The sequence below is a fragment of the Coloeus monedula genome (genome assembly GCF_965178545.1).
Source record: "Coloeus monedula genome assembly, chromosome: 2".
Lineage (NCBI taxonomy): Eukaryota > Metazoa > Chordata > Aves > Passeriformes > Corvidae > Coloeus > Coloeus monedula.
Genome location: NC_138782.1, coordinates 20,852,179 through 20,868,590, shown reverse-complemented (window position 1 = coordinate 20,868,590; position 16,412 = coordinate 20,852,179). Strand labels below are relative to the sequence as shown.

General features: G+C 44.1%; 1 protein-coding gene across 1 annotated transcript in view; it reads right to left on the bottom strand.

The window, feature by feature from the left end:
* Positions 1 to 356: 356 nt before the first annotated feature.
* The window catches only part of SYNDIG1 (synapse differentiation inducing 1), a gene marked incomplete at both ends in the record, with an annotated part of 37,666 nt that continues 21,610 nt past the window's right edge, over positions 357 to 16,412 (bottom strand). The window contains one exon of the mRNA XM_082303064.1: positions 357 to 515. Within this exon, the coding sequence (XP_082159190.1) occupies positions 357 to 515 (159 nt within the window). The remainder of the gene's footprint in view (positions 516 to 16,412) is intronic.

Here is a 16,412-nt window from a genome sequence, read left to right as displayed (position 1 = left end):
ATGCTTGTAAACACCATATTGAAAAGAAGGCAAAGGCAAAACACCCTTCTCCACACATCCCCCATCTTCCTTCCTTGTATTTTTTTCTTTTTTTCATTCTTTGTCTCTCTTTTGCTCTTTCTTTCCCTTTTTTGTACAGGGGTTGATGAAGATAAGCAAGACTTGTGCATCACAAATGGTGGAACTTCCCCCAGCCCTGCCAACTTCCCACCCTACAACAATGCACAAGCCCATCTCATCCTGTACCTGCCCCCAGAAAGTGTTTGTCTCTTTTTGGAAAACCACGCAGTCTGATGTGCTGGGGACTTCTGCAGTGCAGGAGCCGGGTTGGCTGGTTCTTCCCCCTTTCCTGAGGCTCATAGATGGTTGTTTTTTGACAGGTAGGCAATAAGAGCCACGGCTACCCCGACGTAGATGCCAGTTCCAATTGTGATGGACAGGACAGCCAGGAAGAGAGCTCGCCGGGAGCTGGAGCTTGCGTGGTGGAAATCCCCCTTGGCTACTGCTTTGTTTGTCTGCAAGAGATACAACAACAACAACAATGCCATATATTTATTTGTTTCACCTGGAAATAAAGATGTGATGCTAATTTCTTGGCTGCAACAGGGTCCTGCGACATGACAGGTTAAACTGGTTGGCAATCAGACACTTTTTCTGTCAAATGAGGTGAAGCAGGGACACCCAGCAGGCAGTCAGAGATCTGTCACCTACAGGACAGGTCTTGTACAAGCAAATGAGCTCCCTAAGTTCTGAGACATTCTTTGTTCCCTCACTACAAATTTGTAGCAGCCAAATGACAAGCTTCCACACAGATTTAAAAAAAAAAAAAGCTTTGGCCTTTCTGTCAATGACTTTATTAGGAGAACTGTCCCTTCTTATTCATCAACCTAATTTTTTAAGCATAATGCTTTATGAATATTTCAGGCAGAACCAATACCAAACAATACAGGAAAGGCTGCAGGCTGGAGGGAACTGTTTCAAAACAGCAAGATAGAAACAACACAGGTTTACACACCTGCTGTCATGTCCTTTGGGTTAGGTGAGCAAGGCATCCTACTCACTTTGCAAAGCCTCTCAGCAGGGTAACCAAAGATCTCATGATCTTCTTGTCTGGAGCCTCCAAAGACTCAAAAGAAGATCCCTTTTCAAAAAAATGCCAGGGCCTTTGGGGATCATGTTAGGGCCTCTTAAAAGTGTTGGCAAGGAAAGCAGAGAAAGCTTTAGAAAGAGCTGGTCCTTCAGCTCCCCTCAAAGACTTTCCTCGTGCACCTGCTGCCCAGCACAGAAACAATCTTGATCTGGAAGGCTCCTTTTTACTGAAATTGGACTGAGGTAAATGAACAGCAATGAAGATAACAGAGCTTTTGGATAAACTGAGGCAGACAGGTTCAACCTGCCAAAACAGAGTGAAAGTTTAAAAATTATAGAACATTTTCAAACTGGCATTTCTCAAATGTCACTTTATGCAATGGAAAAATCTGCAACATTTGGGTTGACCTCTTTTAAGTGAAACTTTGTAGAGTTTTAAACCAGCATTTCTTCACCTAAAAATAGATGGGAAGTCATAGGGAAAAGAAACCATTAGTCAAAATGTCAAATAATCTGAAAACTTGACAGTATATCTTGATTGCTTCAATAGAAGAGGTTGGATTTACCAAAAATAATGAGATGAAAGACACAAAAGGATTCAGAAGGCTGATTTTTCAAATACAAGTAGCCTTTTTCCTGATAGGATCTTCAGTGCAGCAACAAACCTGCTCAAAAAGAACAGGCTTTTTTTCCTTGATGAACTCTTTGAGGACAGCCCTGACCTTTGTGAAAGGATTGGACCTATGGTGAAAATCCAGCTGTTAAAGTGTTCACCCAGACAAAACCAGATGTCTTGTATTAGTCATGTGCTGCCATGAAGTTTTTGAATTATGCAGCTCCAGACATTACAATATAGAGTGATTTTGCTTGGGGAACACACCCATGCCTTCACAGAAATTCTAGTTTCCAACAAGTTACCTAATATGAGTGCATTTTCTCTTCTTAACTTAAGGCATATTTTGTGATTTAGGAAAATTAAATCCCTCCAATATGGAATTTTAACTGTAGACTGCATTGGAACAGGCACATGGACAATCTTACAGTTCTCCTTTTCTCCAGTCAGAAAGATTTCCACTGAGATGGAGAAACATCCACACTGAAACCAGCTTTCATCCCTGAAAGAGTAGTCAGAAAGAATTTGCTTAGTAATAAGAAAATTCTTTGATGCTATTTCCTAATTAGCAAAACCCTCACATTATTACTCAACATCATATGAAAATTACAGCATTTCTGCAGGTTTAAGCTAAAAGGATCTGAAAATACTTACCAAACAAAATGCAATTGAGGCCAAATGTAACAGTTTAGCATCTAACAAATAATAAACAGTTTTTCTTTATTTTCTTGTTTTTAACAGGGACCAGGCTCTTTGGTGGTTTTGATCACCTTGAGAAAGTCCCTTGGTTTTGGGACCAATCCAACTACTCGACCCAGTCCATTTCATACCTGACATGAAGAAATGACATCCTGCTGAGTTTTCCATGAGAGATGTCTGTGCTCTGGCAAAATCCATGAGGCCAAGAAATGTCTTGTGTAGATCAGAGAGCCAAATCACACCCCGATACACCAGCTTTTCCATAGATTTTTCAGCAACATCTGTTTCAGAGGATAGGGCAGCCAGGACTGGTGCAAGAATGAAGATCCAAATGCCCTACTAACAAGAGCTTAAGGTACTACAGCCTCTTCAAGCTACTTGTCTCAAGAACAAGTATCTCAATCTTTTCTAATGTGCCTGAAAGTTGCTGCAAAAGTTAGCAGCAGCTAACCTGACCAAAATTGTGTTATCTGTGGAGTTTTATAATACTTCTGTCCACTCATTTCTTCCCTTCCCTGGCAAGGCTGTGGCTGGCAGCCAGATGATGGATACAACAATTTAATGCAGCCTTTGGATGGAGCAGGGGGCACAGGCTGTGATGAAGGCTGGGTGCTACGAGGCTGAAAACAGGGATTTTAGCAAATGCCAGCCGCCAATCAATCTTCTCCTTAGAGGCTTTGGAAGTAAGCCAGAAAATTGAGGAGGGGTAGGGGAAGAAAGGGTAAGGAGATCTGGAAGGATTATCTCCTTTTGTTTAACTAAAAAAAATGAGTATATTTTCTAGAAACACTTTCAAGGAACTTCCCTGGAGGTTCAAGTTGAGCTTCTGCAGACCATATTCAGGGTGTCTCTGGGCTGCATGTTTCATAGGTCGAGAGAAGATGAATAATGTACCTCCAAGCTGCAAGGCTAAAATGTTCTGCTGCATCCCACAGTGACTCATATATCATACTCTCAAAATACCTTCTGGTACACAGTATCTGGAAACAAGAAACACATTGATCACAATTATTAATCCTGCCTCATCTCCCCAAGGCTGGGGAGCAGGATTGGCTCCATGCAGGAGGAGAAGAGATTATCCTGACCCCTTTGGTCAAGTGATGAAAGGATTTCTTTTCACTTTGTGGGAACAGCCAGAAACACCAGGATGCACAGGTTCCTTGCAGCCACTGGCCAGATCCTGAGTTTTGGTTCCTCAAGTGACATGCAAAAAAAAAAGGCCACAGAATGAGGAGTAGCTCATAAAGACGATGGTTCTGCTCCTGTATCTTCTATCTTTCCTCTAGTCAAAATCTGTCTCCTCTTTTGAGCTTGCCTAACTTGTACGTCTGCTGATCTCCAGTTTTTGGGCAATAATTCCATCTTCAGGCTTACACCACTTATTTCCACTGATGGTGAGAAAAGACTCCAGTGTCTTTGCTAAAGACATGGATGGGTAAAGGGTGAAGTCAGGATCTGGCTCTGGACCTTGACAATGACAGCAGGGAGCTGCCAGTCAGCTGGAGAAAGCATAGGGCTGACAGACACCCAGCACAGGCATTGGGACATGGCAGAATAGTTTTCAGTCATGAGAAGAACATCAAAGGGACTATGCAGTCTGACCAAACAGCTCCACAGGCAAAAATGATGAACTAAATAAAGGGCAAAATGTTCTTTGCTCTGACAGGCATTTGAAAATTCCATTATGCCCACGGTACAATAGAAAGTGGCCATAATGTGGTGGTAAAGAGCTCTTCCAGAGGTTTCTGTAATTTCTGCTGGAAGGATGGCCCAGGGAATGGACATGAGTCTCAAACAGACATTCTCTGCCTGGAACTTACCGAGAAAACAATGGGGAGCAGGTGTCACCTGAAATGCAAGTACTTCCAAACAGGTCCAAACAGTTTAAATCCCTCTGTAGTTTAATCTGACCTTTCTTCATCCAGCCTTTCAAGTGGCATTTCCTGCATTGTGAGCATCCCCTTCTTTCCCCTGCAATATCATGTTAACTTCCAGCCTTTACAATTTCCTGCCAAGCTCCTGAACAGTGATGCAGCAGGTGAAAAGCAGTGGCCTGAGAAATGGTACTTCTACTGCCACCAAATTAAATGATGCTGTGTTGGTAGAAGGAGATATACCGGGAATGATATTTACCCCTGGAAATCCATGAAAGGTTCAAGAGAAGAGAGTGTGAATGGGAAGATGAGGGTGTAAATGAAGACCAGCAGGAGTCTCTCTCTTTTGCATGTTCAACTTTTATAAAACCGGGGTTTCAGCCATTGGATCATTTTGGTATCAAAGTATTCTGCTGGAATTTGAAAATATGGCATAGGCAAAGACATGATTCAGCCCCTGGCTGGCGTTGCCTGTGGCCTTTGATTGTGTCTTTGAGTAGAAATAAAACTATAAATGTCCGAGTGAAAATTCAACACTTGGAAAAAGAGCACAATACTGGGAACAGCAGGCATAAAAGACCTGAATGAGCAGAATGCAGAGAGTTGTTTTTAGACAAGCTCCACAGCAACAGCTGTTCATTTGATTGCACTGGAGAGAATGAGACCTCAGCCTGAGATACAAAGGCATTTCTCTTTTCCTGGCACATACAGGAATTTGGATGTTTATGGTAAAGAAGATGATTTTGCCCTTCCACTTTGCTTCTAGCCCTCAAGCAGATGTTTTGTGATGAAAGAGAAGAAAATTTGGGAAAGTTGACAGGTGGGGAAGCCTGGTTTACACATACAAATTCAGAGACTTACAAGTCCTTACTGTTGTATGAAGTTGTGCAAGGTGTTATTCACAATCTGCTTATACACAAATATGCCTGGAGAAATTCTCCTCTCCGTTTCACAAGGAAAAGCAGGGCTTTTAGTATCCTGCAATGACTTTGTCAGGGCTCTGTTGAAGGCACTGCCAGAGGGAGGCTCTGGGAAAAGCTGCATTCATCTCTTTCTACCTCTAACTTGCTGTATAAGGTTGGTGTAGAGAGCAGATTCTTTGTCCAAATCCAAACCTACTGCTCCTCTCTGCACACTGTCCACAGTACCAAATGAGAGGGAACCAGCCCTGTCTTTTTTTTTTTTTTTCTGTGGTTCCTTCTATCTGTGTCTGGTCCTCTTCCTCATTTGTGATGAGAGGAAGACCATGTCAGTGTGTACTTTACATTCATAACAATGTCTCTTCCCTCCAGCGTGAGTCATACAGCACAGGGAAAGGGTGGAAGATGCTGCTCAGTGCTGCCAGAGAAGATTTCAGTCCTCAATCCTCACCTCCCACCCTTGGAACAGACAAGAATGATGGGGGTTTCTGCCTTCTGAGCCGCATTTTGGGGAAGAACAAGGTAAAGACAACAGGTGCAGTTTTAAAAGCATCTCTGGGGTGGTTTCTCCTCCTGACAGGAAGAGATTTGATCAGAGAATTAGTTCATCAATTTTCTCAACCACAGGAGTCCCTCCTGAGCTGAAACTAGAGCTCTGGGAATTATAGAGTCCCCTACTATATTAATGACTTTGGAGACAAGACTAAGAACTCGAAGTAAGATTCACTCATTTGTTGATCACAATAGCTTTTCCAGCTACTTTTTTTGGTGTTGCAACCACCCATGATTTCCCAAAGTGTAATCTGTGTCACACTGCTTATTTACTCCCAATTTCATGTGTTGAGAACTTTCAGAACAGTACTTTCTGACCTGTTATTGGCAGAACCTGGTTTCCTTAGGAGAGTTTGTTTTCTTCCCAACATAAGTGGTGAGTACCACGCCAGTTATATGGAACTGTCCCTGGAGGGTTGTCCTGGGAGTACCATTGGCCAGACCAGCCTGCAAAGTCTGCAATTCCTCTGGTCCCCACCGATGTGGTTTCATTTTTCTAGGAAGGAGACACAGCCTGAGCTATTTCCTGAGAAACATTTTGTAATTTGGTATGTTAACAAACAAGGTAAGAAGTTACCAGGCACTGTGGACTCTGCAGCACCTGACAGTGAATGTGAGGTAACTTAATCACCTCCCTTTCTGTTTACCTTGAATGAACTCAGCTTTTCAAAAGAGTCACCAAAGATCGAATGATGAAGATTATCTCCTTCATAGGAAAGCCTTTTTCCCTTTTCCATCCCTCTACTTTCTCAAAGCCCACAAAAAAACCCCAACAATGGGGAAACCCCCCCCCCCCCCAAATCTTTATTTTTTTCTTGCATTACATTTTTGTTTACTTTAAAACTTAATCCTTTCTTCTCCCTCTCTCCTGGAGACAGAGCATAACTGGCTTTAGCAGGCAGGCACAAGGAGCTTCAAGACCAGAGGGGGGATTAACAGGGAACAATAGTCATACTCCATGGATTGTGTTGAGTGGGATATGAGAAAAATGGCTGACAAACAAAGACTGAGAAAAAGTTGTTCCTGGGCTCCCAGCACATTTAGTCCATCAGAAAAAAATGCTAAGGGCAAGGAGGGCCACAGGCTGTGAGTGTTTTAACCATCTCTTCACTAGGCCAGAATGTTCAGTCAATTTGCTTTATAACTGGAGAGAACACCAGATAATTACGAGCCTGATGATCCTGCAGCACTCTTGCCAGGCAAACAACTTCAGCAGGGATACATCCCACTTAGAGTCCTGTCTGAATTAACATTAGCAGGCTGCCTTCGATTTCCCTGCGGCCAGGTGTAAGGACATAATACAGTTCCCTGTCTCCAAACGCTGTCAAGGCCACAGAAGGAACTTACCATAAGGTAAGTCACCACAGTGGCAACTTGAAATAAGCACAGAAATTTATCACAGAAAGGTGCTAATTCCAGGCCTGAGGATGTATCTGATTAAGACAGAAGTTCCCACTGTGGCATGATGCTGGAAAAGAAGCAACTGCTGATACACTTATCACCTTAAATTCTGGGAATGGCATCTGTGCTCCATGGATACACAGAACTTGAACTGTATAAAGGTGGAACCCCCAGAAAAACAACTCTCTGGGGCCCCCCCACCACCAAGAAGGGTGAAGAAGGACCAACAGGATGCTTCTGGATTGACAGGTGGTGATTATCTTCTGCTTGATCTCTCTCACCCCCTCATCATTTCTTTCTATCTATCTATCTATCTATCTATCTATCTATCTATCTATCTATTTCTTTCTATCTCTCTACCTCACATTTACTATTAATTAAAATCTGTATTATTGACTTTGGCATATGGTCTTATTTGCACATTAACTCGAGCAGGGGCATCTCTCACCCACTGGATCACACCACCAGGAAAAGCTGGAAACTTTCTCCAAAGGTCTGAGACCAAAATCTCCTTTGAATACAATGGAAGAATTCATGATTTTTTCAAAATGGCTACAGAATGGGGCTCAAAATCATTGTTTCTGAGCCTGCAAGATCCTCTAGAGAGAGATCTGTGTCCTTTACACACTTCTCACCCAAAAAATCCTGCAGGGAAAGGCAGAGGCTTCAGCAAACTCAGACTTCTGCAAGGTATTTGGATTCCACGAAACTTTTATTTTAACATCAATCAGAAGGAAATCTAGCTAGATCACAGGGTCACTAGGATACAGAAAGTGTCTATACAGAATATTTACCAGTTTAATTGCATCACTTCAAGATGCAAATCAGTTTGCACTGAGCTTTTCAAATAAGTCAGCTCTGCAATACATCACCTTGCAGGGTATGAACAAGGCTCTTCTTCCCTGCAAGGAAAGACTTTGGTTTTGAAAAGGTGCAAGGAGGTTTGCTAATGTGTGTCAAGAAGAAAGTGACTCAGTTAATCTGGATCTGGTGTTAGAAGGATACGTTTGACACAGTAGGAAACACTGAAGATAGACGATGGTAGAGAGGAGACAGATAAATAGCAGGAAGCCCTAAACTCAACTCCAGAAAACTCCTGGTGGTCTGAAGTCCCCAGGGCAAGTAGGAAGGGCCAAGCTTGGCACCACAAAGTCCACAAAAATAAGCAGAACGCCAGGAGCTTCAGTTCCTTCTCTCCATATCCCCAACCATTCCACGACAGGAGCAGCATCTGCCTGCTCTCAGAGTCAGCATTTTCCTGCCTCCTGACTTTGGCTCCCAGCCAGACAACAGCAGCAAACCCAGCTGAGTGTCAGGAAATCTGTGTTTCAGGTGTCTCAAAGCTCTGGGATTCCCTCTGAGCAGTGACAGAAAACAACCTTGGACAAAATTAGGTCTTTCTTGCAGGCACTTCGGTGTTTGCTTTTTTTTATTTCAAAAATTTAATGTGTTCCCTTTCTCTCCTGATTAAAATGATTAACACCTCCTTCCCAAATAAGACAAAATGTCTGGATTTTGCCAATTAATTTAATTGCATTAAAAATACAACTGTGACATTCCAGAAGGTAAAAACACAGAAGGAAAGTTTTAAAAGTTCTAGAGGAGAAGAAAAGAAGAAGGGGGAGATCTTTTAATATTTTTTTTTAAATCTAACTCTATTGAAGATTAATCAGAGATAAAGGCAAAGGACTGAGATGAAAATTTTCCCTTCTTTCTGACAAGAGCAGAAAACACTGTAAAAAATACGCTGAACACAAATGTATGCCATCAGAATTATTTTTTAATTATGGAAATTATTTTAGCAGTTTTAATACATAATTTTGAACTATTTCTTGCTGCTTTTGAGCTTTTCTGTGTGTTTTTATGTATATATACATTAACTAAACCTTGCAGGCGGAAAGCTTCTTTCCAGTTGAAAAAAGGCATTTGTTTTGTTCTGCTTGAAAATGTACTGATACGGGATGACCAAATATTTCCAAAACACTTTTGAACACCTTCTGATACAATAAATTTCTCAAATAAACTCTTTTCTGAAATTATATATGTATATATATGCACACAAAATCTTAAAAAATCAACAAAAGTTTGGTGCATAAATTCCTATTTGGGTCATTAAGCATTCAATTTTTAACTGCTTTTCAGTAGTCAACCCATGTTTCTTCTGCATAAATGTGATCCTACTGAGGAATCAACTCCTCTTGTTGAGGCTGGGAGGTTTATGTGAATAAACTCCTGGGAAGTGATGTTCTGGGCCTAGGGGGTATTTTGTCTCTGCTGCTGACTCCAGACTTGAGGATGTACTTTGGAAAACACAGAGCTGAGAAGGGAGACACTAAGGAAATTATTCCTGGCCAGGATGCTCATTCTGTGGGGCAGGCCTCGTAATTGCATTACTTAGTGTGATCACTGCAGTACAAAGAAAATATCTGGCATCCTTCCTGCCTAGTCTCCGAAACCATCACTGGATGAGAAAAGAAAGAATTGGGAGAAAAAAATGCTCTGTAAGACATGCATCATACCCAGACACCCATTAGCATCTACCAGTGCCAGTAGCACCGGCTGAAGAAACTGGAGCACATGTTCTGGAATCTCTGGATTCAACTCTGTGCTTGGTATAGGAAGACTCAACAAGATCCCATTTTTCACAATGGGAAAAGTTCACCAGCTGACCTGGAGCAATTAATGGCTATGCGTCACCACCGCTGTTGGCATGGAAATGGAAGGTCTAACCTTGTGTTAAGCTGTTAGCACCCTGAAATTACTGCTCTGCCTTTTCTGTGACTCAGCAACTGCAAGACAAGAACTCCATGTTCTCCAGCAGAAACACATCCCAGTGCAGTCAGCAGATACCAGCCCCTAATCTCTTGTAAACAAAAGCCCTCCCTCCTACAACTGCAGCCCTTAGAGCCAAACGCTGCTGGGTTTCAGCGGGCAGGGTTTGCACGTGTGTGGGTGTCATTCAAGGAGATTTATCTCTTCCCCCGTGGAAGAGCTGAGTTGTAGGTGTGCAGAAGACAGTCAGGGGTGCAGCTGCAAGGAGCCCAGCAGCACCAAGAGGCAGCCAGAAAGGTTTTGCCCATCCTTCCACTGCACAGTGAGCAGGGCAGAAAGCTGGTGATAAATCAGGGCAGTTCTCCAGAAACGATGCTGCTGAACAGTGAAGTCACCTGCCCAAGTACAAAGAACAGCTTCTCCCAACAGTCTGTCTGCCTGTACCACAGGGAGACCAGCAAGACCCCACAACTGCAGGGCAACAAGAAAAAGAGTAAATGAGGGAGCCCTGCAGGTCTTGTAGCACTCAGCTGCCTGTTTAAGTTCCATGATTTCAAGAACATCCTGCTAATGTGCCTCCATCATGACTGAGTCAGCTTCTATTCTTGACCTCAGGAAAAAAGTAAACTGCCTTGAGGCATGGATCTCCAAGGATTCTCTAACTCTGGTGCTTTTTTTGTCCAGCATCTCAGCAATAACCACCTCATGATACTGTTTTCACGAGGCAGCCTTGCTCCCTGAATCTCCTATTACTGCACTAAGAGAAAGGAGTAGGATGAAGTAGTGCTGCAGCACTTCCTATGTTGGCATTCTGGGACCACTTCATTTTTGCTTCCCAGGGCCCCAAGCCAGAATATTTGCTGCTTTGATAATAGCTGGTGGAAGAAAGAGGCCATCCCAGGGGCCTCTTCTCCGTTTAACAAAATGCTCCACAGAAGCAGGGTTTTTCCTCAGTGGAAACCCATTAGCACACAAACATAAGTCCTCATTGCCCAACAGGGAGAGCAGAGATTGCTAACAAGGATGTTTCTTCATGCCTCTCAGTAGTCATCAACAACCTGCTCAAGTTTTTTAATATAAAATTTTGCCAGTGTATACAAACAAAAACATGAAGTCTGTTTCTTTTCTCTTTCCCTCTCTTTCTTTTGCATACATAGAGGAAGTGTCTCCTCATCTGTGGTTTAACTGGCCTGGCTATTTATGCCAAAAGAAGTGAATCACAGGCATCAAAAGCTCTGCTCTCCAGCCCATTGGCTTGTCTAGCAGCAGGCGGGTCAAGCCTGAGCAGCAGCTGCTGCAGCTCCCTGTGTGAAAGGCTGTTTGTCTGTGTCCCTGTCTGCACAAACACATTCCCTGCGGGAGCAGCAGGTCCATATGGTGCGCTGTGTGAAGAGGGATACAAGCCTCAGCAGGACGGCCTGGTTGAACAGAGGACTCATCCTGTCAAATGCAAACCTCAGGAATCAGGGCAGGCCCCCCTCCTCATACTGAAAGGACTTTGCTTCTTGATATCCAGTCCCTCTCTTTTAAGGTATGGGGAGCAGGGTGTACTACCCTGGGCATCTGGCACTATGGCAGCATCTGGGAAGGAAATCTCCTGCCACATGTAAGTCCCTTTATTTGGACTGTCTCATGTCCAAGACCACTCCACCACATACAGGCAGGAAGAGGAGTGCTGCAAGTTTGCTTTTGCTTTCCCTGAGAAACCCAGATGAAGACTCTTGTTCCCTGTTAAATACAGGATGTCACTTTTCCTGACAGGAATCACATGCCACATCACCACAGCAAAAATTTCTGTCTATCAGCTGAGATGCTGAAAGTATACAAGTCATGGGCTTCACCTCAGCCTGGGGAAGGTTAGGCACCACTGTGCCTTGGCATCTGACAGCTCACAGGATACATATTTGGATTTGCTTGTGCCAGGGTTTTCCCAAGACCTCAGCTAGCTGGGAACAGATGGAAGGGGCAGTCAATGCCAAGCTGGTTTTAAAATCTGCCTCCTGTGTGGGTTCCTAAGTAAGAGCCGAGTAGTGAAGGAAAATCTGGTCTGCCTCTGTGGACCAATTTCTCAGAAGTTGTTCAGAGCCATTCTAACCTCACCCATCTGATTCACTCAGTTGCAGTTTTACACAAAAGGCTACAGAATATGGTGGGCTCCATCCACAGGTGGTAGCAAGTCAAGCAAGGTGAGAGTCTGGATGCGAAGATATAAACAGTGTGGATGCTTAAGTATATTCCACAATGGAGCTACAAAAGGAGAGTTACTCAGTGAGGTCCAAAACCTGTCTTGATCTGATGTAACTGTTGCATTTCTCCATCAGGAGATTTCAGCAGGAAGTCATGCAAGTAGAAAAGGATTTGATAATTAATTGTTTCAGAGTTTGCTTGTTCACTTCTCCTTCACCTTTTCTCTGTCTTTCCCTGTCATGTCTCCGCCTCACTGGGCTAATACATGTTTCATGACTGAAATACATCCTCTCCAAAAATATTCCACTGAAATATTCATGAACAACAGTTTTAATTATTTGCTCAGTGCTTAATGACTTCATGGCAGCTACTCTGCCAGAGGCCTAAAACAACTGTCTGCCTTGGTGACCAGCACTTTCCCATTGTCGCCTTCTTCTCCCTCTCTGTGTCTCACTTATCCTCAGGGAGGGGCTCAAGCATTTTTCTTAGTATTTCCAAGGTCTTTGATTCGTAGAGCTCCTAGGAAAATAGGGACCCTTTTCCTGGACAAGTGCTGGTGGCAGTAAAAGCGATACAGACATTATCAAGGGCATCCTAGTGACACAAAGTTAGCTGTCCACACTTCTCTTTTCCACTGGAAAATAGCAAAAGGCCCCAATACTTTTTGGGACAGGATGAAAATGTTATTACAGTGTGCTCTGAGGCCCTCTGTTGCCTTTCAGTTCAGAGAGGAGGTTCTCAGAGTGGCAAGGATGCCAACCCCAAAAACACTCTAAGGTCAAGCTATACACTTGTACTTATATTTCTATCTCCCTCTACAGAAAAGCTGTCTGCTGCTGCAGGAGGTATTTCCTTGTTGTATAAGTAGAGTTATTCCTGCTCATTCAGAGTAACCTCATGGTTCCTAGTGCCATCAGCAGCATCATAAGTAAAATGTGCAGAGATAGAAGATCACTCTCCCAGGGCACAGCTCCACCACTTCTGATGGCAGTGGTACTGCAGGGCTCTGTGCCTGACTCCTTCAGCAAATGTCTCTGTGACATTTAAAACCTGCTGCTGAGACAGATTTAAGATGTGCTCTGTGGTGTCTGCATGCTGGGGGCTGAAGAAAAGTATCCACTTGATGATACCCTTTCAGGGAGTGCCAGCAAATATGTCCCACAGGCAAGCACCAGCCAGAAAGAGGGCCTTCAAATGTCCAGAGACATCTGGGATGATGAGGAAGGAGTGGAGTTCCAGGAAACAGGAGGTTTTGAAGCCAGAAGGCCTCCTGACATCTCTGGGAGGTGGTGTGGAACAGCCACAACTGCTGGTGACTTTGGCAGCCCTGGGCAGCAGGACAGATTGCCAGCGGTGTGCACCAAAGTTCTGTGTGGGACTCCAGAGCGGGCTGGATGTGGTGCTTCATCTCTTCTCTGTGCTGTCTCCCCTCTTGGCCAGGACTGCAGATTGAAACTTCCTTCTCCAGCTCAGTACTAGGCAACATGCCAAAGAGCACTGGGAACGGGAAAACGGATGATAAGGAGAAAGATAAGAGGCTCTGCTGCAATGAACAGTCAAGAATAAATAGTTGGAGAACTCAAACAGCAATCTTTAGCAGCCTTTTACTTCTCTAGAATTTGAAATTTATTGTCATTTGTATGTTTTACTCAAAAATCTCTTGGGAAATTCAACAGAACGGGAAGGTCTTCATAACACAGAGTGGGCTGGCAAGGGGGCTTTGATTCAGAAAAGCATTGAGAACTTGGTCAGCTTGGACTTCCACCCTGCTCTACAGCAGCCTTCCCAAACCCATGAGAATTCCAGCACAGAGCCTTTCTCAGCAGCACCAGGGGCTAGTGGCAGGTGTGCTATCCTGCCCTTGCCTCGATCCTGATTAATTGACCTGTGTTTTGAGCCAAATAATTTTTGTGAAGAACTGAAAAAATTGCAAGACTACTTGAAGAAGTGGCACTGTTCCTGCCAGTGTCAGCTGATCCCCGTGCGGAGCGGAGGTGGCTCTCGTGTTTTGCAAACGGGCCTGAGCTGCAGCTCTTCTCACTGCTAAGCTTCTTCTGAAACTTTCTGCAACAGCTTTTTTACACCCACTCACACAGAGAATGACACGCTCCCAGGGCTGCATGGGGAACTTAGCAACGCTGTTCTGCTAGAAAGACACACAGGTAGCAGCAGCAGCCAGATCCGAGGCACCTCGCAGTGCCTGCACCAGCTCTCCTCCCCACCTGCCACTCAGCAACTGCAAGAACACTTTCACACCTTGCCAGGGGTCTTGCTTCAAAGAATGTGATCAGCCCTTTGCATCCACCATAGGAGAGTGCAAGCTCAGGGGCAAAGCAAGATCTCAGGTGACACAGCAGGGCCGAGGACAGCTTTGGGTCCCCCACACCCAGCCTTGATCCTGGGTGACCTGCTCTTCCTGTGGTTGGGATTTCACCAGGAATGAGTGCAAATGAAGCTCTTCAGAGCAAGGACACTTGGGGATGAAGCACAACTACAGCTGGGAGAGGATACAGATGTGGTAAAGCACCAGCCTAACCTGCACTGGAGTTTGTCCATGCCCTTAGTGTGCAGTGGCATACAGAGAGTTTCCCAAATTCCTTGCATGAACGCTGACGTGAGGACATCCACCCACAGCACATAAAGGGAGAGGCAGGACCAATGTGCAACAACTCTTTTAAGAGGTCTGGAAAAGTATGGCTCAAAAAAAATCCTAGAATTCGCCACTGTGGTCCCTTCTGAGGGACTGCAAAAGCGGGATATCCTTGTGGGATAACAAAAAAATAGCAAGAAGTTTGAGGAAGAGGACAGGAAGACAGACTTCGCATTTGTAGCTGATGTTACAGACCTCGGTGGGACAGACCTGAGGTGGTCCAAGGACAGAATACCTCCAGACATGTTTGTTTCTGTGGCTCCATTTTATGAAACAAAATCCAGTGTTCACACTGCTTTGTTGGTACCAAAGTAGGCACTGACTACAGTATTCTCACTACATATATCTTGCTATGAATCGTTGGAAATCTCATCTCTAATGCTGCCAGGCTTGGAGGAGAGACCACTCTTTGGGATCCAAAAAAGCTGGAGATCACTGCTGGCAGTGCTGCTGCTCCTCAGCAAGTCTGAGGCTGGAAAAATGAGCTAGCATAACATCAAAGAATGGACACTTGAAGTCTTCATCAGTGGGAAACATACCCTGGGAAGTGTAAAAAGGCTGGGAAAGTACACGAAGCTATTTCCCCTAAACAGACTTCTAGTCTTCAAGGAAGGTTGCCATGGAAAAAGAACGATTTAGAGATCTCAGTTCCCTTTTGTTTGTTTTGTTACTTTGTTCATTCCTTTGTGCAGTGAAGATCTCAGCAGAACCATCAGGCTGGCTGACACAGTCAGTGACAGATCTTAAATATTAATATACAGATCTGCCTTTTGTAATTTGGAGCAACCTTCCAGATCAGGGTGCTCCGAAAGCAGCTGTTTGCTTGCATGATCTGGTTGAAGAGGATGTCAAAATGATGTGCAGGATCCAGAATTGGCAAAAGAGGGTGATTAAAATAGCTGTGACTGCTGGCAGAGAATGGACTAAAAGTGCTCCTGCTCTAAGTGGGTAAGTTTCAATGAAGGAAATAGCTGTCAGCTGACAGACACAGAGCCCCAGCATCCCAGGAATACAGAACCCAGGGGGAATTTTTCACAGCCCTTTCTTCACCAGTAAACCTGCAAGGCAGAACCTGAGATTTACAGAAACAACTCGCAGGGCCTGGCTGGGAATTTTTTCTCCATGTGTTTTATGTTTGTTTGCCTGTATTATGACATTTGACAGAACAGGACAGCTCCCTGTAAAAATTTTCTTGGGGATGTGTAAAACTGTTCTGAGGAAAGGGAAATATTTTTGTTCCAGTTCTCTGTTGTAGTGTGGCTCAAAGGCAGCTCCACCAGGATGCTCCACGGCCAGGAAGCTCCAGGATGCTCCTGCAGAGACTCCTACCACCACTAAAGAACACAAATAAAAACCAGGGTAGCAATTCTGTATGGAGACATGGAGTCCTTTAGCTGCAAACTTGGGTTTCCTTTTGTTTTGCTCTGACTTGTGTGTTCTCATTGAGGTGTTGTTTGCTGGGTTTAAGTTCTCTTCTTGCAAGGAGGGGAAAAAAAAAGGAAACATTCTGCTTTTGGACCAGCTGTCAAACCCTTTTTGATGGCTGGAAATGTATCAGCACAGCCTCTCAGTATGGATTTGTAACTATTCTTAGATATTCATTTCAGGTTTACTGAGTATTAAGAAACCCTTGGAAGTCTTCTTCCTGATGGAGG